The 26,610-nt window shown below is 46.5% G+C and overlaps 1 protein-coding gene and 1 pseudogene across 1 annotated transcript; one reads left to right on the top strand and one right to left on the bottom strand.

Moving 5' to 3' along the window:
- Positions 1–816: 816 nt before the first annotated feature.
- AMDHD1 (amidohydrolase domain containing 1) lies at positions 817–26,610 on the top strand. Its single transcript, XM_075552720.1, has 9 exons — positions 817–953; positions 9,972–10,078; positions 12,168–12,232; positions 14,428–14,705; positions 18,186–18,411; positions 20,059–20,183; positions 24,341–24,434; positions 25,336–25,496; positions 26,523–26,610. Exons 1-9 carry the CDS (start codon positions 817–819, stop codon positions 26,608–26,610), a joined length of 1,281 nt encoding a protein of 426 aa, XP_075408835.1.
- On the bottom strand, positions 16,155–16,211 carry LOC142452109 (U7 small nuclear RNA; annotated as a pseudogene).

The following is a 26,610-nucleotide window of genomic DNA, read 5'->3' as shown; positions in this document are numbered from 1 at the left end:
CAATGAGTTTGGATCCTTGATTTGTAGCAACCTATCCTTCTTGGAGGCCTTGGAAAATGTGCCTAGCGGCCAATCGCTTCTCTGGGCTCCGGTCTAGCCTGCAGACCACGGGCCACTTCACCTCTAGAATGACTTGTAGGGCATCCCCGGGCGGAGCTGACCAACCGAAAAGGCCGCTGCACCCGCCAGCCTGCGAAGCAGGCACGCGGACCCCAGAGTAACCACCGCATGCCCCTTCCCCCCACGCCCAGCGACCCCCAGCCCGCGTCCCTCTGCGCTCCTGGCTCAGGTCCCCTGAGGACGCAGATCAGTGTCTCCTTTCGCTCTCCTCCGCCCCTGCGGGCCCTGACCCCAGGAGTCCAGCCTTGCTCTTGGACAGAGCCACCCACCCGCAGCCTCCTGGCGCCAACCCCCTTCGGGGACGCCTCACTTCCGCTTGGCCACGTGTTTTCCTCCGTCCACCTAGATCCTTGCGAGTGAACCAGCCTCAGTTTCCCTCGCTGTAAAACCAGCCCAATACATGTCACCTCCTTGACTTGGAATGTGACAAAACGGCCGCAGAGAAGGGCATTTCCATGGTAACATTGTTACTGCGTATTGTTGTTGGAGCCTTTACTGGGGGGGGGGGTGTCGAGGGTGTGGGGGGAGGCGGAGAGCTGGACCGGTTCAAAGGGCAGCAGTGACAAGTGCCCGCCTTTGCCCCACCTTCCTCCAGGGCCCTGGCCCTCGCTCCCCCGCCCTCCGCGCCCGCAGTGCCGCCAGCAGCAGACGGCGAGCCCGGCGGCGCCCTCGGGTCCCCGTCCCCGCGGCGGCGACATGGGGGGCGGCCACCGGCTGCTGCTGCAGAACGCGCGGCAGATGGTGCTGGTGTGCGCGCGCGGGGAGCGCTTCCTGACGCGCGGGGCGCTGCGCAGCCTGGCGGTGCTGGAGGGCGCCAGCCTGGTGGTGGGCACGTAAGTGGGGGCCCCGGGCAGGCGCCCGGCCCAGGCGCTTTCTGGGGTCAACCTTTCCCTTCCTCCAGGGACGGTGGTAAAACTGCCTTCCGAGATACTTTTTAACCGTTTGGGGGTGTCATTCCATGGGAGGGGGCAGTGGCGGGTGGGTTCTAGGTGAACGTGAACGTGCGCTAAGGTGCACCAGCATCCCTGGCAGCTGGCACAACCCCACTGTCAGGACTCTGAAGGGCGGTGGGGGTTCCGGAGGTTTACCAAAAAAACGCATTCGGGAACACACTTTCCCCGCCCTCCTCTTTTGAACTAAGTATCTTGGGGCTGGAGTTCTGAGACCTGATTTTTTTTTTTTTTAAACACCACTCCCACCCCCTTCCTCTGTTCACTGAAACTTCAAAACCTCTAACAATGTCTCAGGAGGCTTTGGAGAAGAGGGACTCAAGATTTGACCTCGAGGGGGGAAAAAAACAAAGACGAGTGCAGTTGTTTCTCCATAACCTACTAAGCTTTCCAGTCCGAGGTGAGGAAGGAGGTCAGAGGTTGGGGTCAAGGGTGAAGCCAGGTCCGGTTGAGGGGAAGATGTTGTTTTGAGTCCAAGAGCTCAAGGCACAGTGATTGCTAAGAAATAGCAGTATCACGCAGACCCTTGCTTAGCGGAGGCTGCAAAAGATAGGTAAGAGTCCAACTTTCAGAAGTTATTTTCCCTCAAAAGACAGAGATGGTGGTTGGTGGTTGTTTGTTTTAACTAATAAAGGGATAAAAAAATTCTGGTATTATTGTTCAATCCGTTTGTAAATGCAGTGAACACAAGTGGCACAGTCGTTTAGGAAGGTTGAGAAAATCTCCACATGGGTTTGACAGGAGCATGTGCATAAATGATAGTAACAGCAGCAGGACTGTGCTCTCTAAAATTATGTTCACATCACAACCACACAAAACGGGGAAAGAAAGCATGGAAGTGTGGTTACAAATGGTCTTTCAACTGGAGTCTCTGTTTCAGTTTGCTGAATTTGCCACAGGGTTACATTTAACTTTCAGGAAATCTCAGCTTTAATCCTTGACTGTGGTTTGATTGGTATAGAATCGTAATTCAATTGGTAAAGGGTGGTTTTATTTTCATTTTGCATCATCAATGGTATTGAAGGAATAAGTCCAAGGCATTCGCAAAAAAGAAAACCAAGTTTACTGCTGTCAAGCTGAATCCAACTCAAAGTGACTTTTAAGAGCAGGGTAGAACGGCCCTTGTGGGTTTCTGAGACTGCAACTCTTTATGGGAATAGAGGCCCCATCTGTACCCCAATGATCCATTTGTGGTTTTGAGTGGCTGACCTTGTGTGTAGCATCCCAACACTACACCACCAGGGCTCCTGAGAGAAAAAGAAGGTTCCCAGAATTGATGATACATCATCTGAAATATTTCAACAAGCTGATGAAGGCGCTGGAAACACTCACTTATCTATGCCAAGATGTTTTCCAGACAGATACCTGACCAACTCATTGGAAGAGATCCATGTTTGTGTTCATTCCAAAGAAAGGTGACCCGACTGAATGCAGAAATGATCAGACAATATCATTAAGACTACGTGCAAGCAAAAGTCTGCCCGAGAACATTCCACACTGGTTGCAGCAGTACGTCGACAGGAAGCTGCCAGAAGCTCAAGTGCCAGAAGCTCAAGTGAGGATGTGGAGCATTGACTATCATTGCTGATGTCAGATGGGTCTTGGCTCAAAGCAGGGTACAGCAGAAATATGCTTACTTCTGTTTAATGGATTATGCAAAGGGACTTGACTATGTAGCTCAAAACAAAGGATACCATTGAGAACCATGGGTATTCCAAACACGTAATTGTGCTCATGAAGAACATGTACATGGCTCAAGGGGAAGTTGTGCAAACTGAACAAGAGACGTATGCGTGGTTTAAATGTAGGAAAGGTGTGGGTCAGGGTTATACCGTTCACCATGCTTACTCAATCTGCATGCTGAGTAAATAATCTGAGAAAAGGGACTATAGGAAGACACACTTGACAGCAGGATTGGAGGAAGGCTTATCAGCAAGTTGTGATGTGCAGATGATGAGATGATGCAGCCTAACTTGCTCAAAGGGAGGAGGCTAGAAGAAGATCTGACAAATGAAGAGATGTGTTTTCAAAGGCAATTCGACCTTGCTGCAACTTCATGAGCTAGATAACAAGGCTGCAAGCATGGGTGTCTGGGAGAGGGGTGTGGTGTAAAGCTGCTAAGGAGTAGAGGAAGGTTCTAGTTCAAACCAGGAAATGCATGAGGTTCGCTGGTGTTTTCTAGTCATAATTAATCTAAGCTTGATAGAAAAGTGAATGGCTTTAGAGAAATTTATTTTCTCCTAGTTCTAGAGGTTAAAAATCCAGATCAGGATTTTGAGCATATCAATTTCTTCCCCTTAGGTATGTGCACGCGCATGCGTGTGTGTGCGCACACATGTGTATAATGCTGTGGAGTTAGTTCCAATTCACAGCGACCCTATTAACAACAGAACAAAACACTCCAGGATTAATACTGGGTATGCAAGGATGGTTCAATCATGGTAAAACAATGTAATCTGACACATAAATAAAACAAAGGAAAAGACCATATGAATATATCACTTGATGCAGAAAAGGCATTTGATAAAACACCCATTCTTAATTAAAAAAAACACTCGATAAAATAGGAGAAGGGAAAGTCCTCAACATAATAAAGGCCGTATCTGCAAAACCAGTGGCTAGCATCTTGCTTACTGGAGAGAAATTGAAAGCCTTCCCCCTCCAAGCAGGAACCAGAGAGTGTTGCCCTTTAGCACCACTCTTCTTTCGTGTAGTCCTGGCAGTCTTCACCAGAGCTATAAGGCATCAAGAAGATATTAAAGGCATCCAAATTGGCAAAGAAGGAACAAAACTTTTCACTTGCAGATGATATAATATAGAAAGTCCCAAAGATTCAATTAAAAAATTACTGGAACTAATTGAAAAATTTAGCAGCCGATCAGGCTATATATGATCAGCATTAAAAAGCTGATTGGATTCTTGCACACTAAAGATGAGGACTCAAAAAGGAAATTAAAAGAAGAGACCACTTACAATATCTACCAAAAAGATAAAACATTTAGAAATAAATGTAATCAGAGAAACAAAAGACTTTTTCAAAGAAAATTATTAAAATACTTCTACAAGAAGCCAAAAGAAAGTTACATAAATGGGAAAATGTCCCATGGAGAATGCTCATGAATTGAAAGACTAGTGAAAATGTCAATGTCACCAAAAGGACTTTATAAATTCAAAGCAATTCTCATCCAGGTGCCAACACAATTCTTCAATGACGTGGAAAAACTAATCGCCAACTTCATGTGGAAAGGAAAGAAACTAGTATAAACAAAACACTATTAACAAACAAAAACAAAGTAGGCCCATCCTTCCCAGATTTCAAAATCTTTTGTACACCCATGGTAATCAAAACAGCTTGATTTGGCACAGATAGATATGTAGACCAATGGATTAGAATATAGAACCCAGAAATACAACCAAGCACATACAGTCACCTGATTTTTGATAAAGGACAAAACCATGTTACGTGGGGAAGAGGTAGCCTTTTCAATAAATTATTCTGCAGAAATTGGATCTCCACCTGAAAAAAATGAAAGAGGACCCATGCCTCATACCATGTACAAAAATGAACTCAAATGCACTGAAGATCTAACTATAAACCCTAGAACCATATGGATCATCAATGAAAAAATAGGGACAAACTGAAGGGCCCTGATACAAGGCATAAATACACTCCCAAGCATAATGAAAACACCTATACCACAGAAGACAAAATAGATGTCTCAGAATACATTTATGCACATCAAAAGACTTCATCAAAAGAGTAAAAAGAGAACCTACAGATTTCAGCAAATATTTGGCAATGATATATGAGATAAAGGGCTAATTTTAAAAATCTATTGAAAACTACAGCACCTTAATAAGAAAAACACAAATTACGTAATCAAACATGGACAAAGACATGAGTAGATATTTTTCTAAACATGACAAAAAGCAGTCAACAACATATGAAGAAATGCTCTTGTCCATTAGTAATAAGAGAAATATAAATTAAAATAATGATGATACTACTTCACATTGACATTATAAACAAAATTTAAAAAGACAGAAAATGAACAATGCTAGAAAGGATGTGGTGAGATTAAAATGTTCACACATTGCTGATGGGTTCGCAGAATTGTACATTCACTACGGAAAACAGTATGGTCTTCCTTAAACTTATGCAAATGCAAATACCTTATGATCCTGCAATCTCTCTACTTGGCATATGAAGGTGTACCCCCCCTCCCCCAAATACAGAAAGCTCTGCTAGGCGGAGCTTTCATAGTACTCACTCTTCCTGCTAGGCGAGCATAGAGCAACTTACCTGGGCAGGTGCTCTCTGGTCACAGTGAAGTTTTTCATAAAAGCAGGTTAGCTCAAACCTCATTTTTTGTTTTTAACATTTTATTAGGGACTCATACAACTCTTATCATAATCCATACATTTACATATAAAGCACATCTGTACATTCTTTTCCCTAGTCATTTTCAAAACATTTGCTCTCCACTTAAGCCCTTTGCATCAAGTCCTCTTTTTTCCCCTCCCTCCCCGCTCCCCCCTCCCTCATGAGCCCTTGATAATTTATAAATTACTATTTTGTCATATCTTGCACTATCCGGCATCTCCCTTCACCCCCTTTTCTGTTGTCCATCCCCCAGGGAGGAGGTCACATGTAGATCCTTGTAATGGGTTCCCTCTTTCCAACCCACTCTCCCTCTACCCTCCCAGTATCGCCCCTCACACCTCTGGTCCTGAAGGTATCATCCACCCTGAATTCGCTGTGTCTCCAGCTCCTATCTGCACCTATCCAGCTCTATCCAGACTTGCAAGGTAGAATTCGGATCATGGTAGTGGGGTGGGGAGGAAGCATTTTGGAAGAAGCACACCAGCCTGTGCAATCATGAGGTGTCGAAGGGATCAGGTATAAGGCATCATCATTAAAAAAAAAATCTTACCATAGTGAATGAAGGAGGAAGTGCAGAGTGGAGACTCAAAGCCCATTTGTAGCCCAGAGGGGTCTAGAGGAGGAGATGAGTCAGTCAGGGTGCAACTGATCAAGAATACAGCTTTCCTCCAGTTCCTAAATGTTTCTTCCCCCGCACTACCATGATCCGAATTCTACCTTGCAAACCTTGTTTTTTGTGATGGCTAATTTAAGGCTGTGAGATTTTGTTTCCTGCTTGAGAAAAATTCCACAGCAACTGTTGTGATGTTAAACACAGTTTACAAGGACAGTGCTATGGGAAAGACTTAGATGCATGAGTGGTTTCCTCATTTCAAAAAAAGTGAAATGTCGATTGATGACAAACCTCATTCAGGTCATCGGTCAACTTCCTGAAAGTACTAAAATGTCGCCTGTAGTGCATTTGGAGTTTGTTCCACCAGGTCAGATTGTTAATCAAGCTTTCTATTTATAGGTTCTGAAATGACTGCTTAGGCAGTGTATGACAAGAAAGGCCTGATTTGTGGCAGATGGGGGACTGATTTTATCACCATGACAATGTACCTGCTCATGCAGCCATCTCAGTGCACCAGTTTTTGTCAAAAAAAATAGCATGCCTCTCTTGCCCATGCACTTTACTAACCTGACCTCACTCCATGCAACTTCTTTTTGTTTCCATGAATAAAGAGGGACATGAAAGGACAGCAATTTGATGATGTAGAAGAGGTGAAGAAAAAAAATTAGATGTTGTCAGCCATCCAAACCGATGAGTTTGAAAAATGTTTCCAAAAGTGGAATAACCAATTTGACAAATGTATAAAGTGTAATGGAGAGTACTTTGAAAGTGATAAGGTGGTTTTGTTAAAAAAAATTAAATACATAGCTTTTGGAGGGGAAATCAGGTTTTTTTTTTGGGGGGGTACTCCTCATATACCTTAAATAACTAAAGAACAAAACATGAACAGATATATGCATACCCATGCTTATCAATTTATATAACACCAGAAATTTATATAATAGTAAGAAGATGGAAATGATTAACAAACCCCGTCTGTGGAGGAGTGGATAAATAAATTCTGGTACATACACACAATGATAGAATATTATGCACCCTTAAAGCACAAAGATGCATCTTCCAAAAACCTCATGACATGGACGAAACTGGAGTACATTATGCTCCTTGACACCGTGATTATAAAAGAAAAACCAAGGTAAACATGGTTTCCGTACCAAGGAAAAGCCTTGGAAGACTATGACGAGGTGGAGGTAGAGCAGGGGGAGTTGGGAGGGGCAGGAAGGTGAGGAAGGGGAGTGGGGTGGGTAAAAGGAAGCTGATATCAAGGAGTTAAGAAGGAAAATAATGTTTTGAAACGGATGTGGCAGTAATTGAACACTACTGCTTGATGTGATTGAACTATGGAATGGTATATGTGTATTAACTCCCAATAAAATTATTTTGGGGGAAAAATGTCCAAAGTACATGAGACAGTTTTACCATCCTTGCCTCTAAGGAGCATTCTGGTTGTACTTCTTCCAAGATAGATTTGATTGTTCTTTTGTCAGTCTATGATATTTTTCAATATTCTTTGTTAGCAACATAATTCAAATACATCGATTCTTTGGTGGTCTTCCTTAATGGATGCACAACTTCCCCATGCACTTGAAGTGGTTGAAAATACCATGGTTTGGGTCAACTGCCAAAGCACTGAGGACCCTGGCCCAGTTGACACAAACCTTAACATCATTCGTCCGACACTTTCACAAAGCACCTTTAAAGCCACCAGAAGATGCCTTATCCATGTTAAATCACCATCATGATTATAATTATATTGTCACTTCTGGAGTAGAGTCTTGCTTGCTAGCTTGCTTTACTACTTTATGGAGATTCTGTATAGTTTTTATTTCTGAAATTTTCTGAATAGAAAGTTTTACACACACACACACACACAAATCAATACAATTCTGCCCATTTTCCCCTTCAAAAAGTATGTGTCACATACACATATGTTTATTGTAGGAAAAGACAGTTAAACAAATGGAGGGTTAAAAATCATTCCATCATCAGATGGTGAACCAAAGCCAACCTTGAGGCATTGATCCTTTCGGATGCTTTTTCATGCCCATGTTATTGGTGGTGCCATAGAGTCCGTTCTGATGCAGCAACCCGACATTCAATAGAACAAAATATTACCCAGTTCTGCCCCATCCTCACGACTTTGCTGTTTGAACTCATTGTTACAGCCATGGTGCCAACCTAACTCCTTAAGGATCTTCCTCTTTCCTTCTGACCCTTTATCAAGCACAATATCCTTCTCCAGGGATCAGCCCTTTCTGATAACATATTTAGTTATGTAGGTTGAAGTCTCATGATCTTTGTGTCTAAGAAGAGTTATGGTTATAGTTCTTCCAACACAAATTTGTTCATTCTTCTGGCAGTTCCTGGTAGACTCAGTCCTCTTCGCCAAGCTATCAGCTTTGCCAACCTGCTGGATTTTATTGGATCATCTCAGAAGCAGGAAGGTAGATTTTACTACCACCAAGAAAGAAGAGCCAGGTGTGGAGCATGTCCTTTAGACCCCAAGATCTCTGTGCATTGAACTGTCTCAGTTGAGGGACAGAAAGCTGTGACATCAGAGAAGTGACAGAGAAGCAGCAGCAGACCAAGAGCCAGAGCATGAATGGTGCTTTTACCAGCCCATGGAGCAAATGAAACAGCGCCTTTGGACAGGAGGCTCCCTTGCAGAGTAGGGTTCCTCTAAGCATTTAACTGGGAGCTCTAGATTTTTTGACCCATGGAGCTAGAACTGAGTTTCTTCAGGCTGAAGCTTGTGTTGGAGTGATGTGCCCTTTGGGAATTTATCAGTAGAGCTAAAAGAATTTTTTTGCATTGCCCAAGTAGGGCCGAGACCAAGAGGCTGGAAGGCCAGAGAGACGCCTACCTGTGGGCATACATGAGAATAATAACTATCCTGAGCATTTCTGGTCCTGAATTGTAACCTGTTACCTCCCATAATAAAGCTCATAATCGTGCATATGATTTGTGAGCTCTGCGTGGCAATGAATTATAAAGCTACACTGAGAAGTACCGAGTGCTGTGTAAGGGACAGTTGGTGTTAGAACTGGTAAGGAAGGTTGGAGGATGGATGCATGTCTGACCCCCACCTTGGGCTGAAGCTGATGGTGATTCTCCTTTGGTCTTCCCTTGTGTTCAGTCAGAGAGGTAGTGCACTCGCCTTTGTAAAGGACTAGAGGGAGGACTCCAGGCCCACTGATGGCCACGCTCATGGAACCTCAGGCTCCAAGCCACCCTTTGTTGCTCTTCTTTACGTGGCCTTCATTCCCACATCCACATCATCAGCCCAATGGCTGCTCCATCGTCAATCACGTGGGGCGTTTACAGAGTCTTGGGAAGTAGGAAGAGAACATGAAGAATATGGACATAGAATACAGACTAACTAGCTATCTTTTTTTAAGGTTACCTGCAGGTGGTTGTTTGAATTGATTCTGACTCACAATAACTGTGATCTCGAAAGAAATGCATGCTGAGCTGCTGAGGGGCTCAAAGTGCCAACCTTTCCGGTAGCAATTTTCAATTGCCAAACCGTTTGTGCCACCAGGCCTCCTTCTCTGGAAGGTGCCAGGCATTTGTTTGTACCTGACCTCCTCATAGCTAGAACATGGTCACATAACCAGACCTGCCTGATGGGTGTTGGGAGATGTAGTCTTCATTCAGGGGGATTATCTCTCCCCCGGCTACTGTGGTAAGAGACAACTGAGGTTGAGAACAACTGGAAACGGTGCTGCACTTAGCTTGCCTTTTTGCCTTGGGTAGGGCTACAGCCATGTTTCCAAAGACCCGGGTTCAAGATGGCAACACAGTTTTCTGACTGGCACCCAAAGGCATTCCATACCATATTTGAAGTCAATATTCTCACAATATTTCCCAGAACCTCAGCAAGTGTTTCTCACTTCTTCCTCAGGGACGGGCTTATAAAAGCCATCGGTCCTGCTGATGTTATCCAAAGACAATTCTCTGAAGAAACCTTCGAAGAAAAAATCGACTGTTCTGGGAAATGTATCTTGCCAGGTACTTGCCTATTTTTCTGTGAAGCCCCCAAAGCAGTAATAATGGGCAGAGGAAGAGCAGCAGCTTGTTTTCAGTAGGTTGTCAGGGCCAAGTTCACCAATACTAAGAGCTACCATGTATCAGCATGCGGCTTTCCCAGTGCTTCTCCAACGTGATTTCATGCTCACCATGATAACATCCCTATAACGTCGGTATCATTGTCTACTTGTTACAGGTCCGAAAACTGAAATTCGGATGTACAATCTCCTACCCAAGGTTGCTAAGTTGGGAAGGAGCAGATTGGGCTTCAAACCCACGAATTTCCTCCCATTCACATGCTGAAGAGGAATTAACTTGTGTTTAGGTTCAAACCTTTCAGAATAACTATTAATTCATTATATATCCATTGCCACCGAGCTGGTTTTGACTCATAGGGACCATACAGGGCGAAAGAGAACTTCCCCATCGGGTTTCCAAGACTGTAATCTTGGGGGAAGCACACTCTCTTATCTTTTTCCTGAGCAGCAGGTGGTGGGTTGGAACTGCTGACTGGTAAAAGCTGAGCGCTTTAACCACTGTGCTACTAGAGGTGGTAAGCAGAACAAGCTGTTGTTTCAACATCCAGAAACGATTCCTAAGTTTTGATGGGGTTTGAAACAAAGCACCTGTTCTACATGGAAAAGGCAACAGAAAGCAATTCTTAGTGATTCTTCTGCTGCTTATTTATGTCTGTATTAATTGAGAACAGAGTCAGTTAACCAGCTACCATGACCTTTTACAGCGCCTGCTTTATGGCTCTGTGCAATTATCTGAAACAAGCTCCCCACATGTTGAGCTCTACATACATTTGTTGTGTGCTTGCGAATCAATTCCAACTCATCAGCTCAACAATTCATTGCCATCGAGTCGATTCCGTCTCGTGGCGACTCTACAGGACAGAGTAGAGCTGCCCCTGTGGGTGTCTGACGCTGTCAATCTTCACAGGAGCAAAAAGCCTCGTCCTTCTCCTGAGTGTCTGGGGAATTCAAACAGCTGACCTGAGGCTAGCAGCTCACCGGGTAATCCGCTACACCCCCAGGACTCCTTTTCTGACTCATAGCAACCTTACATGACACAATAAAGTTGCCACCAAGCACTTAAAGACCGTGCTACCAAGTCTCGGACATGCGCATAGGAATGAGAATTTATATTTTGAAAATGTGCATCAATCACATGAGACAAAATGTCTCTACTTTCGGCTCGTGGGGATCAGGAGAGAAAATTGGGGTAAAACCTTTTGAGAAAGAATAGACTGTAGTAGGAAGTTATCTGGGTAGGAATTTTTCATTCGAGTTCCAGCAGAACTGGCAATGAGCCATTGAATTCACAACCAGTTACCCAGTTGCTGCCTACTCCAGCTCATAGCAGCCCCGTGCTGTGTTAGAGTAGAGCTTTGTCCCATAGGGTTTCAGTGGGTGTGATCTTTCAGAAGTTGAACACCAGGCCTTTCTTCTGAGGCACCTCTAGGGAGACTTGAACCTCCGACCTTTTGGGTAGCAGCCAAGTTCATTAACTGTACCACCCAGAACTCCTATTTCATCCATAAAGTGTTCTAGATATTCTGGAGGAAAAAACCCCAACAATCGAAGACACCACTTTACAGAATTGTAACAGGGCCGATACACGTTCTTCCAGGAGGTAGCTGTAATAAAACCTCTTTAGTGAAAATGCATTTCTGTCTTGAAGAAGAGTCTAACTTCATATTTTTCCTTCACAAAATTCCGGGGAGGAAGACTTACATTGTTCTGTTTTCACGTCCAGATTATTCCTTGGTTTTGCTCAACTAATAGGTTCGACATGTGGTTTAAAAGCCTTCTTGGTGAGTATGGAGTTAGTGAGCAAAAGGAGTTCCTCATACTGCAACGCCCTGTTCCTTACAGGCATCCATGGTGCAGCCACATAAGCAGGAGTCCTCGTTCCTCTGGTTCTGGCACTTTCTGCGGGAACCAGACACATTCTTCCTCTAAGACTCACACCCACCCACCATGCTTGTCCAAGAGCAGCAGGGCTCAGTCTGCCGGCCACCTGAGCGCCATCTGTTCTTTAACGATGCCTTCTTTGTGCATTACAGGTTTGGTGGATGCACACACACATCCAGTTTGGGCTGGAGAGAGGGTTCACGAGTTTGCGATGAAGGTAACTGCCATCGATGATGGCACATTGAGATAAAGCACGGATCCAGACATGGCTTTTTCGCTGACGTTCATCAGCTTTACGTGTCTACGTGTCTCTGTCATGGCTATTTCTACTGGCCTGGATGGTGACAAATAAATGATGACCAGATTAACGTATTTGTCACTACCCCAAATCTCTGTACCACAAAGTGGCTTCGCAGTTATGTTAAGTTCCATAACTCTCAAAATTGGTTAGCTCTAAAATCCTCTCTTTAAAATCAGAACTGAACGGGTTTGTCAGGTAATTTCTCCTCTTTCCTATCCCCGCATTCCACCCCACTCCTAGAAGCCTCTGAAGGGGTGCCAAGAAAGCAGTCTGAAAATCCCCGCACACTGGGTCGCTTGGAAGAACAGATGACTAATCACAAACATTAAATAAATTTTATATCTTTTTTTAACCAAAGGGGAGGGAGCCTAATGAATAATCTTTAAATATAATCTACACAATAAAAACCAAATTCAACCCATTGTGGTCAGGTCAGGTTGGACTCATGGTGACTCCATGTGTTCTAGAGCACCACTGAGCTCCAGCGGGTTTTTTCGGGTGGAGTCTGTGTGGAAGCTGAGCACCAGGCCTTTCTGATTGGGGGGGGGACGGGAGGAGCTAACCATGAGCACCATCTAATCCACTGCTATCAAGTTGACTCTGATTTACAGTGAGTGACCCTATACAATTAGCACTGCCTTTTTGGGTTCCTAAACCTTAAATCTTTAGATCACCTCATCCTTCTCCCACCCCACCCCTGCCCCCCAACTGATGCCTCAGAACCACCCACCTTGTGGTAAGCAGCCCAATGCTCAACCATCGCGGCCAGGGTTTCGGTACACTGGGTTTCGTGAGCCACAGGTGGCCCTTTTGGTCTGTACGGGTGGCTCTGCCGTGAAATTGAAAATGAAAATAAAACTACCACGATTTCATTTGAAAGGTATTATTCAGATCATGGTGATTTCATTGGCTTATTAAAGATAGGGTTATGGCTCTCGGATAAATGTTTAATTGTTGTGAAGGACAGCATTGGTTCTTCCATCTAAAAGGTTTGCCAACCCCTGATTTAGACCACCACGGCTTTTTCACATGATAGAGGACCCTTACATTAAGGTGCCCTGGCGGCTCTGTGGGCAATGTTGGGTTGCTAAGTGCAAGGTTGATGGTTTTTGGGGGGAAGATGAGGCTGTCTGCTCCAGTAAAGATTCTGGGTCTCAGAAACCCTCTCCACCATAAGTCTGTATGTATACACAGATAGAACAGAGCCCCTGTGCGATGGACTCCACGTGACCACAATGGGGCTGAGCTGCACTTCTATCAGCCGCCACCAGCACCTACACCTCTAGATGGAGCCAAGTTCACTTTTTTGTTTAAGTACCTGTCAACAGCTTAACCGGATTCTTTCGGAAACACAAAACTTACTGCTGATGTTGTGTAGCTTCCTTAACACACAGGAGCTGTTTGTTTTTTAAAACAAAATAATGATTTGTTTTAAATCATAATATTTCCAAACAGAAAGCAACCAGAGCTTAGAAACCGGACTTGGATTAGACCGATGGAAAAGGGAAGGTCCAGAGAAGGGATGGGAGTGGAAACAGTCACCAGCTAGGAAACCGGAGGGCTGGCTGGGCGCCCAGAGGCAGGCATTTGTGCTAGTCCCAGCTCCCTGCTGCCTGCAGCCACCAGGCCCAGCACCTTCCAGGGCCAGCCTCTACTTGCTTGCCCGACAGAGATCAGTCCCAACCACCCCACCCCCCGGCCAGCTCCTGAGGCTTGCGAGCCTCCTCAGAGGAAAGGTCGATGTCTGCAGAGCGGTACTCGGAATCGCTGGAACCTCATGTTCTCAGACCTTGGCGGGACCAAGGCAGGGCAGAGGGTCAGCAGTACCCCCTGGGTGGTTGACTAGTAGAATACTTGATTAGCAGTTGTTAATTTTCCACTGCCCAAATCTGCCATCCCTACAGCTCCCTTTGCTTGCTGCCTCGCTTCCCCTCCCTCCCCCCCGCCCCCACTACCTCCCCAGGGCCCTCCCAATCCAGCCTCTGGCAGAGAGAGATGTGGCCCAGCACCCTTGTTGATGCACCCGTGGCTCCTGGGCAAATGTTCCGAATGTGGCGCCTGGACGCGGGTCCTGTCCACGGTGGCCGGGCTTCAGGGGAGTTCATGTTCAGTTGGCAGGAGCCTCGTACATGGATATTCACCAGGCTGGCGGAGGGATCAACTTCACGGTGGAGTGCACACGGCAGGCCTCTGAGGACGAGCTGTTCGACTCCTTCCAGCAGCGACTTCAGTGCATGACCAGGGCTGGCACCACGCTGGTGGAGTGCAAGAGCGGATACGGCCTCAACCTCCAGACGGAGCTCAAGATGCTGCGCGTGATCGCGCGCGCCCGGCGGGAGTTGGAAATCAGCATTTCGGCCACTTACTGTGGGGCTCACTCCGTGCCCAGGTAATCGCATTGGCATCCAGGGCATGGAGAATGAAGGGGACGGCTTGCTACAGCCCAGGCCATGCAGGCGCGTCAAACACGTGTAGAAGCCTTCTGGAAGGTGTTTGTCGTCTGTGGTCAATTCTCATGCTTACACGTGGCTTTAGGCAGGAGATCCACCCAATGCTGTGAGTTTCTGAGACTGTAACTCTCCCCCACCGCACCCCCCTCACTCCATCATTTGCAGCTGTACTCAGCAGTGAGTAGTTTTTACAAAAAAAGATGACTTGAGTTACTAGCTTTTAAGTTCAAGGTTTTTAAAACACGGGGTCTGTGAAGTTCTCCCTTTCCTGTTGTGGGGCTTTGTGGGGTGGAGGAGGGCCCAGCTGAAACACGGGCTATTTCTGTTGATTTGAGAAAACTGTTAAGGATGTTTGGCTCTCACATAACAAAGTCAATGGACTTGAAAAGGAGACTGTAACTCTGTATGGAGTAGAAAGCCTCCTCATTTCCCCAGAGCGGCTGGTGCCTTTGAACGGCTAAACTTGCAGTTAGCAGCCCAACTGGTGATTACTGTGCCACCAGGCTCCTCCTGAAACCCCGTGGAGCACAGGTAACATCAACTCAAGCCGTGGGGTTGCGGGAGCGAGAGCAAAGCCAGAGCGGAGTCACCAGCAGCTGCTGTTTTACGATTTGTTTCTCTTATTGGGCTCTACAAAGTCCTATCTACTTTACACCTGCATTTTATTTGTTCGGGGTTCCTTTTGACCCTGGAATTCAAAGAACCAAAGAAAGTCCAGGACTTGTTTACCCACGTGGCACCCCCAAAGTCTTAGTGCCGTTGTAAGTTTAATTGTTTTAGAAATAAGACAGAGCTTCAGAAAATTCGTGCAAAAATTGAACGAGAAGCTCATGGAATTTTTTTCATGTATTCTTTTTTTGCCGTCACATGCACATTTATTATCTTCTGGGAACAACATGGTTTTTCCCTCCCCAAAGTGGCCCCAGGCCACAGGGGAGAGCCAAGCCCCTCAGGCGGCAGCGACGGGGTGGCAGGAACGGGCCCTCAGCTTTCCCGACAGGCTGGCAATCTCAGGATCCTGGGCTGCCTAGGACTTGACCAAGAGGGCAAACTTCAGGACACCTTCCCCATTGCAGCTGAAGCTGCAGGCTTTGATGACCTGCTGGGTCTGCGGGGCCTCAGGCAGAACAAATAGCAGCATCTTGCCCAGGTCATTGCCGCTTGTTCGGTGCTTCGTGTCTGCGCCCGGAGTTCTCTGTAGCCGAGAACGCCTGGATGACTTCGGCCAAGACCACCTTGGCCTGTTGGGCGCTCCAAGCTGCGGGTGGGGCTAAAGCGTACGCCATATAGGGCTAGAGAAAGTTCAAGTGCAGCGAAGCCACGAAGAACCACCTCTAGCTAGCTGTTCCTGTTTCTCTGGTGTAGGGGGGAGGGGGTTTGGGGGGAGGAGGGGGGAACAAAACCAGAAAACCTGCTAGACAAATTCTAAAAGAGCTAGAACACTTCCATGCGCTCTTCTGAACCCCTTATTACACATGCATACAAAAGTATCAATACCTAAAAAAAAAGGATTTAAAAGCTCAATCATTCACGTTTATTTTATACTTATTCAGTTTGGTGAACTTTGAGCGACACATTTTGGGGGTTGGTTGTTGCTGCTGCTTGCTTCATCCAGTGTCAGCCGTCCTCAGTCAGAGGAACTAAAAGTTCAACATCAAATTCTGTCGTTCAAAATTCAAAGAGAGGTGGAAAAGAAATGTAAAGAGTTGATGTTTCCAGTGATGTTTGTGCTAAGTCGTTCTTCGCATTTATGGTTCTGAAAGAATTAAAGCTTCACATGCACCAAGACTCTGGGGACATCCTACCTCTGGGAAACAGGAGCTGTTTTCAAATGGATCACCACGTGACTGATAGTCTGATTGGGTTGTTTTTTTTGGGGGGGGGGTTGTTTAAGGAGGGAAGGCAGTATGGTGTGTTAGAAAAGTCTTGGTTTTTGGGGTGATGCCAGACCCAAGTTTTCGTTCAGAGCCCTGGTGGCATAGTGGGGTAGGAGTTGAGCTACTAACCGCATGGTCAGCAGTTTGAATTCACCAGCCGCTCCATTGGAGAAAGATAAGACTTCCTGTTTCTGTTCGGATTAACAGCCTTGGGAATCTTATCTAGGGTCATCATGAGTCAGAATTGCAGTGTTTGGGACATGGGGGACCACTTCCAGCCGGTGGTTCTGAGGGCGTTCCTTAACTTTCTCTTAGCATCAATTACTCATCTATGAAATAGGGCTAAATAAGAATAATAAAACAACTACTATAGATCGGGCTTCAGCTCGTGGTGAAGCTTTACATGTAGGGACGTGCTCTCGAAGGCTTTCAGCCGCCGGTTTTTCTGAAGTAGATTGCCAGAGCTTTCTTCCAAGGTGCTTCTGGATGGATTGCCTCTTGATTAGTAGCAACTGAATTTGTATTAACAGATTGTACCACACGGGGCTCTACAGGTCTAAACAAATGCCCCTACCTCACCCCCACACACCAAAACCAAACAAACTCTCTGGCATCCAGCCGATTCTGCCTCATGGCAATCTTATAGGACAGGATAGAATTACCCCTGTGGGTTTCTGAGACTACAATTCTTTATGAGTGTAGAAAGGCCTCATCTTTCTCCCTTGGAGCTGCTGGTGGTTTCAAACTGCTGACCTTGTGATTAGCAGCCCAACATAGCCCACCACACAGCCAGGCCTCCACCGAGCTAAATACCATCCTATTCACATGATTATACTGAGAATCACAAACAATACCAGTAGACCCCTGTCTTAGCCGACCTCCTGCAAAATCTAGCCATGGCTGAGTGAGAACCAGCTGTGTGCTCAAGTTTTACAGACATTCCTTCCACCGGATTGTTGATTCCACTGATATGTTTTGAGGCTCAGAGCTCAAGTCCTGCAGTCAGCAAGTGTTTGAGTGCTGGGTTTATCTGATTTCACAAGCTCATGCCCTTTCTAATATAGAACTCCCTCAGGATTTTAGGAGATCTTCAAGACCGTTCCCCCAGCCCCACGCCCGTTTACTAAAAAGTAAGACAGAGAGTCTTAGGCAAAGGCTTTGGGAAACAGGCCAGGGGAAGAAAAAGGTGATATATAACTGGGGTCAAAGTAAGGGGTCCATTGCCAGAGAGTCTGCCCGAGGGGAAGATTCTATTTCTCAGCTAGATTGCCTGGCTGCTCCCCCAGAGGCTGCTCCAGCGTGCCAGAATCAAGAGCCATTCAGGCCTCTGGGTCTGGGTCAGTCCACGCACGAGTCTTAGCCACCCCGCTGGCATGTAGGCATGTTAAGAGTTCTGAATGCTAACTTTCGTCCTCGTTTCACCTTTCTGAGACTGGAGCTTATGTTCCTCAAGTTCTCCATGGGCCAAATGACCCTTTCTCCGATTCTTTTTTAACAATTTGGTTACTCTTTTCCCGTGGCCGTCTTATTTTCCTCCCTCAGAGGCAAAACCGCCACTGAAGCGGCTGAGGACATTGTCAAGCACCACCTCCCGACGCTGAAGGCCCTTCGCAGCAGTGGGGAAGTCCCCGTTGACAACATAGATGTGTTCTGTGAGAAAGGCGTCTTTGACCTCCACTCCACCAGGAGGATTCTTCAAGGTGGAAAAGACATAGGCTTGCAGATTAACTTCCATGGGGATGAGCTTCATCCGATGAAGGCTGCTGAGGTACAGTCGCCAATTTGTTTTTTGAGGTCAAGAGCATGGGTTTGCTAAGAAGCAGCATGGGTTTGCTCCAAGTTCGGGGTGGCCTTCGGGACCTATGGAAGAGGGGTGCAGTTGATGGAGCAATGTGCAGGTTGATGTGGTAGAGCCTTGGAAACCTTGACCTCGATTAAATTTGCTATTTTGCTGAACATTTGCTTTCCATGTCAGATGCCAGCAACACTAGTAAGTCAGTGCCTCTGAAAGCTCCTGGACTAAATTCACACCCTCTTTCATTGTTCGAGGTCACAGAACACAATCTCCTCTGCAGAGCTCAGTCAGGTGAAGCACAAGAAATCCATGGAAAGGTTGACTGAGTATTGCTCTTGGGACAAATGCTAAACAGCATCCTAGAATCCAGCCCTCACTTTCTTCTCCATCTCCTCCTCTCGTTCCCTCCACCCCATTTCTCCCTTTCTCCTTCTCCACCATGAACCGACTATAATCAGCTATGTCCAGGACAGGACTCTTAATGCTCCAGGACTTGGTTCATGCTAATCGGAGCACGCCCCCTTTGCCTCACTCTGACTCTGCCACTTTGTGGGGGACTCCTTCCAAGACTGCTGATGGCCCCTCCATGTATTTGCCACAACTGTGCCACCATTGCCTCCACAATTTATGAGGCCGATACCACACTGAGGCTCGTTGCAACCATGTCTCGCACTTCGTTATCCCTAGAGGTTAGTCAGCACAGTGCCTGCTATCTAGATGGCACTCAATAAGTACATAGATGTCGAAGGTTTGTTGGATGTGAACTGGCTGGTCAACAAGCGACTGAGTTATAGAGGTGACTGGTGGATTAAGTTAATGGGGGTCCAGACCCAGACAGAGTGAAGTCAGATTTGGGAAAGTGAGAGTTTGCCATCTCTGGGATTCTAAGGTCAGGGAGTGAGTTTGGCTTTCTGCAGATGAGGGGACCAACTCTTTCTGCTTCTGACTGGGGGGCTATGACCTCCCTGGGCCATAGGGGAGTATCAAATATCTGTCCTTGGATTTCCTTGGAAGGCTTAACATGCCGTCTTTCAGTCTGGGACACTGTGTGTATGGAGGTGAAATGTGTCCAGATAGAATCCAAGTACATGATGAGACTGAGGCAAGAAGAACTCTGCTTTTATGTACCCAGAGATTTTTAACATTCATGGAATCGTGGAAGTAACGGATGATTGAACTTTTCCACAAACGTTCAGAAGTCCTTGCATGACCTGGTCTTGGTTTTCATTTATCACTAACGTTTCATCTGGAAGAAAGTTGAGCTCCAGTAGAGCCGATGATTCTCCCTACGAGTCCAGATACCTTCTTTTAATGTGGCTCATGACAGCATCATTGTTCTATTTCATTACCAATCTTCCTCAAAGTTTTACTCTGATCTTGTGAATTTTTTAAGTTCCAGAAAATATATGAAGCATATGGGGACAAAAGATGTGTTCAAGGATAGTTGGAAGGGGCCTATTCATATATTTTCAATGGAATGTCCATTAGAAACTCTCATTCCAAAGCTTGTGCCTACCAAGAAATGGCTGGTAAAAAAAATCTTCATCATATTGTTTCTTGTGGGGAAACAACTGTAAGGTATTTCATTGATATATCGTTGCATCTGCACCTTTTGCTTAGCTCGGGGCGGAACTGGGCGCTCAGGCCATCAGCCACCTGGAGGAAGTGAGTGATGAAGGCATCACTGCCCTGGCAGCAGCCAAGTGTGCCGCTGTTCTCCTGCCCACCACGGCCTACATGCTGAGGTAAGGTCGTCTCTGACATTGCCACACAGGAGCCTCAAGTTCCAGCAGTGAAGGGAACACGTAGGAAATGCCTAGACACGCCCCCACTGCCCGGAACAACTGTGCAAAGTGCAGCTGAAGAAAGATCAGCTGCCATGCTTGCCCTCATGAAGGGATCCTGGAAGGTATGGATGCTCTGGCGAAGGGTGCTGAAGAAACCAGATGGTGCCACCAGAAAGGATAACGTCTGGGGCCTGAAAGGCTTGTCTTCAGGCAGCAGCCATCTAAGTGAGGTGTCAACTAAATCCCCATAGAAGAAGCCCCCATCCCGTGTGATCCAAGGCTTGTAAATCATGAAACCCAAACCTGAAGGACAGAATGGTATCAGAGGTTAAATTGCGAACACCGGTTTGCAGAAGGCTACGGGTGGCAGTGGAGGCCCCAATCCATTTGCAGTGCCCCCACATGGATGAAGCCCCTCGGGAACGCCCTCTGACCACAGCTCAGGGATGTGGGCAGCCTTGCTGGCCGACAGAGAGCACTGGAAAGTCGATTATGGCAGCTATAGCTAGGTCAAATTGTAACACCTTTTCAATTGCGCTCCCTTGTTGACTCTCTTAAAAATCGTTTCTGCTTTGAATGCTTTCTGCTTTCTTTTTGATTGAGATTTTTCTGTTTCGTCTTGTCATTATGGTCCGGATATTTTGTTTTGTTTGTTTGCTTCCTGTTTGTGTTTTGTATGATTTTCTGTAGCTGAAATCCAGGAGAGGTAGCCCTAGGGAGACAACAACTGATTGCTAATTGCCTCAGGGCATGGCAGGGGAGGCAGGTGGGACGTGGGGAGCCCACAGCAATAAGTGTGAAAAGAAGGTGTTCTAAGATCGATGTGGTCATGATCACACACCTCTTCTTACTGTGCTTGGACAATTACATTGTATGGTGTGTGAGATATATGTGAATAAAGAATTATTTTTTAAAAGAAAAATTAGCTCTTGGGCAGGAGATGTCAATTCTGGAATGGTCTTATGAATGAATTCATGACCTCAGGAAAGGACCCGTAGGTGGTGTGAAAGTTGTTACCACTAAAGATATGGTGGTCTGCTTCCATGAAGCCAAAGAAACCCTACGGAGCAGCTCCACTTTGACACCACTTGCGGTCACCAAGTGTCAGGATGGAATGGACAGTAGTTGACCACAGTAGCCCGGGGGAACGGCCTTGGACCACTGTTGCCTTTGGTGGGACTATTGGGGAAAGGGGGGCCTTCTGTTTCTTTGTATTTAGGCTTTGGAATGTCCAAATGCTTTAAAAATCAGCATGCTTAATTTGTTTTTTGGGGGGTATTTCTTTTTTTTGTTAATATATTTATCATATCATTTCATAGTTCAATCACATCAAGCAGAGTTGTACAATTGCTACCACATCATAAAACAGGCTTGGTATTTTGAAACACGTGGGCACGACGTCCGGGAGGTTTTAACCGTCCTAGGAGTTGTTGTTCAAAGAGGATGCAGGAGACCCGAATCCTCCTGAGGCCTGTGCGGTTTAGAGAGGGGACACCGATAAGCCTGTTTTGGAAACTCTCCCCCAGGGATGCTGCTGTAGGTCTTCTATAGACAGAGTACAGTAATCCATCGTTCTTAAGTGCCTGACCCTCATTCCACCAATCACCAGAGCTGAGGTCTTCTGATCTTTCCGATTGTGCCACTTCCAAAGATGGCCACCACGTTTGTGGTTGGGAGGCCAGCACCCCTGAGGATGAGGCGCTTTCTTGGGTCTTCAGGGCGCCGATGCTGCTGCAGTTGGCGTCGTAGGTCAGTGGGCTTCAGCCGGCAGTTTTGCCTCCAGAGGGCATTTGGCACTATGTGGAGACCTGTTTGGTTTTATGAGGAGCGAATGCCACTGGCACCTAGTGAATAAGGGGAGGCCCCTAGCTATCGACCAATGCAGTGGGCAACCCCTACACAGAAACATCCTGTCCAAGAGGCGGGGAGTGCCAAGCTTGAGGAAGCCTGCCGTGGGAATTAAAGGTTCTGAATCACCTTTTTATGACTGCTGCTGCTCTCTTATTCTAATTTAAAGGCTTTATGCAATCCAGGCCACAGACTGGGCATGTCAGGAAGTGTCCTCGGCCTGCCCAAGTGCTTCCCTGTCAAATCGCAGCAGTCACCCATTTCTCTTGGTTTTCTGCCGCCCGAGGAGTAAGTTTTAACTGCCCTCAAATCTCTGCAGATAGAGCCAAAGTCTGGTTCCTTAGGGCAGCTCGGCATCCCTGGTGTGAGCTGCGTCCCCTTGCCAGTGTGGCTGCCACCTGCCATTCACCCCGGCGGGTTTAGCGTCCTGTTTGGATGCCGGGGCATCCAAGGGAAGGTCTTGCACTTCCCCTGGGATTCTCCATTCCTGTATCCCACTGATGTCTCCCTGAGGAGGAACCAGGGGTCTCCTGCAGCCTCCTCACCTCTCAACTCCCATTTCTAGCTCAGCCGTTGGTTGTGTCCGCTAGGAGGAGCCCTGGTGGAGCACTGGTTATAGTGCTCCGGTGCTAACCGAAGGGGCGGTTGTTCAAACCCGCCAGCGGCTGTGGGAGAAGAGGTGGCAGTGTGCTTCTGTCAAGATTACAGCCTAGGAAACCCTAGGGCAGCTCCGCTCTGTCTTATTAGGACTGGTGGATATCAGTTGGAATTGATTCTCGAAACCAACTCCATGGTCCTGGATAAAATCCATTAATCATGCATTTTAAGGAGCCCCGGGGGCATGGTGTCTTGTGCCTTGGGCTGCTCACCTCAAGGTCAGCAGCTTGAAGCCACCAGGCACATGGAAGGAGAAAGGTGAAGCTTTCCACTCCCTAAACAGTTACAGCCCTGGAAACCCACTGGGGCAGTTCTTCCTGGTCCCACAGGGCTGCTATGAGGACCACCTGGAAGGCAATGAGTTAGGATGGGTTTCAAAGTATTTCTAGAAGGGGAGGGTTGAGAATCAGAAAGACCATCTGGGAAAGTACACACCTTCCTCATTCACGGTCGGTCCCTGCTTCACCTGCTCCGTCTCCACCCTCCTAGTTGAGAAACCTTAAGTGGTTCTGCCAGTGATCTGCTATAGACTGGTGATTCTCCGAGAGCCAGCTTCTCTGTACCCCTTCCCTATGCATGTCTTAGTGATTGTATTCAACACCGGCATTGAGGGCCTGCTACCTGCCAGCACGCTTCTAGGCACAAACATAGCAGCCAACACTCTTCCCCCTCAACCTTCGCCCTAACCTTCTAAGGTGGAGAGATGGGCCAGGTGCGAGCAAGCTGATCTATAAACTGGTGCTGCTAAGGACTAAAGAAAAACAAAGGAAGGAAAAAGCATAGCGGGTAGGGGGGTGTCCCCTAGGTTGTTCAGTTGAAAATGTTTAAGACCCTTTCATCTGAAAAGGGTCGGGGAAGGTGTGAATAGAATATGAAAATGGTAGTATTATTTTAATCGCATTTATTGTTTACATTTGGGAGTCACCAAAAGTTTATGACATCTGAAAACAATTTGTCGGTGATAGTTATCTCCAAATCTCTAAATATATATAATGTTGCCAAGACAGATAGTGAGGACTTAGAGCTAGTCAGAGTCAAAAGAAAAAACAAACAAACCCTGTCTGCTATGGAGTCAGTCGGGCTCATAGCAAACCAGTAGGACAGAGTGAAACTGCCCTGTGGGTTTCTGAGACTGTAACTCTTCATCTGGTGGTTTTGAACTGCTGACCTTGTGGTTAGTAGCCCTACAAATAATCCACTATGCCACCAGAGCTCCTCTGGTTATTGTCAGAGTGACAAAAAAATCACTGCCAGTCCATTTCCCTGCCTTAACCAGGAAATACCAGAAGCCAGTTGTCACGGAGTCACTCTGACCCATGGGCGTCGCAGAACTGCCCTCGCAGGGTTTTCAATGCCTCCTTTGTCAGAAGCAGATCATGAAGCCTTTCTTTGCAGCAGCCTCTGAATGAACTTGAACCTCCAACCAAGTTCATTAACTGTTTCTACACCACCCAGAGACTGACCACCAATTATTTGATGTTTTCTCTCTTTCTTCTTCTAGAACATGCAGAGGATGGACATCTGGAGTTCTCTTCCATTCTAAGAATCTAGTCTGCAAAAATTCTTACTCTAGAGATTAATCTGTCCCTCCCCATGTTTTTCCTTCTTAGACTGAAGCAGCCTCGAGCCAGAAAGATGTTAGATGAAGGCGTGATCGTTGCTCTCGGGAGTGATTTCAACCCTAACGCATATTGCTTTTCGATGGTAATTATTCTTCCCGTGTCTTTCTGAGGAAAGTAGCAAAGTCCTACCAAGCCTTTAGATAATTTAACAATCTTTCACTATTAAAAAGTCTAAACTGTCTACAAACTTTTTCCTGTAAAACAAGAAGAAAGAAAAGGTGTGAAGCACGGTGTGGTTGGATATGTCTGTGCCACATTCCCACTTCCACGAGTGGAGCGGCTCTGATCTGATGATTTTCAGATTCAGCCTCAAGCATTGTAGCTTGACCAGAACCCATTTCTCTTCTAAGACAGCGAGAGGAAAAAATTGGAAGCTTCACTGAGTAAGGGTGGAGGCAGGCCACGTCTTACACGGGAACTTGGAAAGCTGTAACTCAATAGTAAAGACTCCAGGGCTAACCTCTATGCTCCAAGGCATGGGTGTGTCCGTGGTGGAATCCTCGTGCACCCACCCCATACTGCACCCCCAGCTGTGATGCCTTGACAATGCACCCCTGCACCTCTACTATCTGTCAGGGTAGGATTGCGTGTTACTCTAATGGTGGATCAGTTTCAGTGGAGCTTCCAGACTAAGATGGACTAGGAAGAATGGCCTTGTGAGCTCCTTCTTACAGCCAGCCACTGACAGCCCTACCGACCACACCGATCCCATTCACAGCTGGTGCAGGACTGGGTAGCGTTTTGTTCTGCTGTGGGTTGGTTGGTCAGGAGTCAGGAGTCTACTCACAGGCAAGGACCACCACCATCAATCTCTGTAATGGAGGAATCATTTCTAAAGCATACGATTCTTTAGGGGTAAATTTTCATCCCCCCCCCCCATCCAATGTAAGCCTAGGCAGCTAATGAACACGCTTTGTTGTGCAGTGTTGAGATAGGTCCGAACTGCAGTTACCATCTTGTTACTTTCCCCTTTCCCCCATTAGCCAATGGTCATGCACTTGGCCTGTGTCAACATGAAAATGTCCATGCCCGAGGCCTTGGCTGCGGCTACCATCAATGCAGCTTACGCCCTGGGAAAGTCTCACACGCATGGATCTCTGGAAGTTGGCAAACAGGGAGATTTTGTGATCATCAACTCCTCCAGGTAAGCTCTTCCCAGGGTGGCTATCTCATGCCTATTATAAGATGTAGGCTTGGTTTAAACCCCCTTCCTGCTCATTGTTAGCGTTGGGGTCCATGTAGGTTCATAAACTGCCCAGGCCGGCTTTGTCTTCACCCTTGCCTACCAGAATGTCTATCCATTGTTTTGTGTCTAAGAATTGACTCTGATTCATAGCAGTGCCGCCTGACAAAGTAGAACACCCCCTCAGGGTAATCTGAACTCTGTAATCAATGAGGACAGATGGCCAACTCTTTTCTCCCAAAGGGCCACTGGTGGGTTCAAACTGCTGACCTTTTACTTAGCAGCCTGGTGCTTCACCACTGTGCTCCCATCCACCTCCAGCCTTCATGGATCTCCAGGGTCCTGTCTGTCCCGACTGTTTACCTGGACTTCGGACTTGTTGTTGTTCCACTTGGCTTCTGACCTTGCGCTTCCACTAGGCTACACATGTCCCAATGCGGGCTTCCCACGCTGGTCATTTCTGACTCCTAGGCCTTTCTGACTTCGCCCTGCCTAGCCAACAACCTTGCTTCTGTTGTCCTGTTCTGGTTTCTCAGGACTGTCCCGTGGTTTGCTGCCACTTGGGCCTCCAATGTGATAATTCAGGACTTCATTACTCTGGCTCTGAAGCTGTGAGTCCTATGGTTCCTTGATGCCAGTGAACAGAGACAGACAGACAGCTCGTGGACCTCATGTTCACCAGAAAACAGGAGCAGGTCTACGATTCTACTCTCCGTAGTCATAAGCCACTCTCTCTGTTGAAAGGAGCACAGATGTTGCCATTTGTACACCACTTAGAGAACCAAATATTTTAAAATAACATACTTAACTGATGTTGTGAAGCACAGTTGGACCAATCATCGAGCAGTGAATTATAGATATTTTAAAATCTAAATACAAATGACTAGGTGTGAATAAATTTGAGGACAGCGTATTTTTCAGTTAATATTTATTGCTAAATGTATTTTTGGCTGTGTGCACTGATGCAATTTTTACATTTCTTTTCAGGTGGGAGCATTTGATTTACCAGTTTGGAGGCCACCATGAGCTGATTGACTGTGTTATAGCTAAAGGAAAAGTCGTCTATAAAAAATGA

This window comes from Tenrec ecaudatus, chromosome 6 (genome assembly GCF_050624435.1).
Source record: "Tenrec ecaudatus isolate mTenEca1 chromosome 6, mTenEca1.hap1, whole genome shotgun sequence".
Lineage (NCBI taxonomy): Eukaryota > Metazoa > Chordata > Mammalia > Afrosoricida > Tenrecidae > Tenrec > Tenrec ecaudatus.
Note: the sequence above shows the minus strand (reverse complement) of the source record. Positions and strands in the feature narration are given on the sequence as shown.

Coding starts and splice junctions, on each gene's coding strand:
- AMDHD1 (XM_075552720.1), top strand. CDS start 817: ATGGGGGGCGGCCACCGGCTGCTGCTGCAGAACGCGCGGCAGATGGTG. Junction 14,706..18,185: donor GGGGCTCACTCCGTGCCCAG/GTAATCGCATTG, acceptor TTCCTCCCTCAG/AGGCAAAACCGCCACTGAAG. Junction 18,412..20,058: donor ATCCGATGAAGGCTGCTGAG/GTACAGTCGCCA, acceptor CCTTTTGCTTAG/CTCGGGGCGGAACTGGGCGC.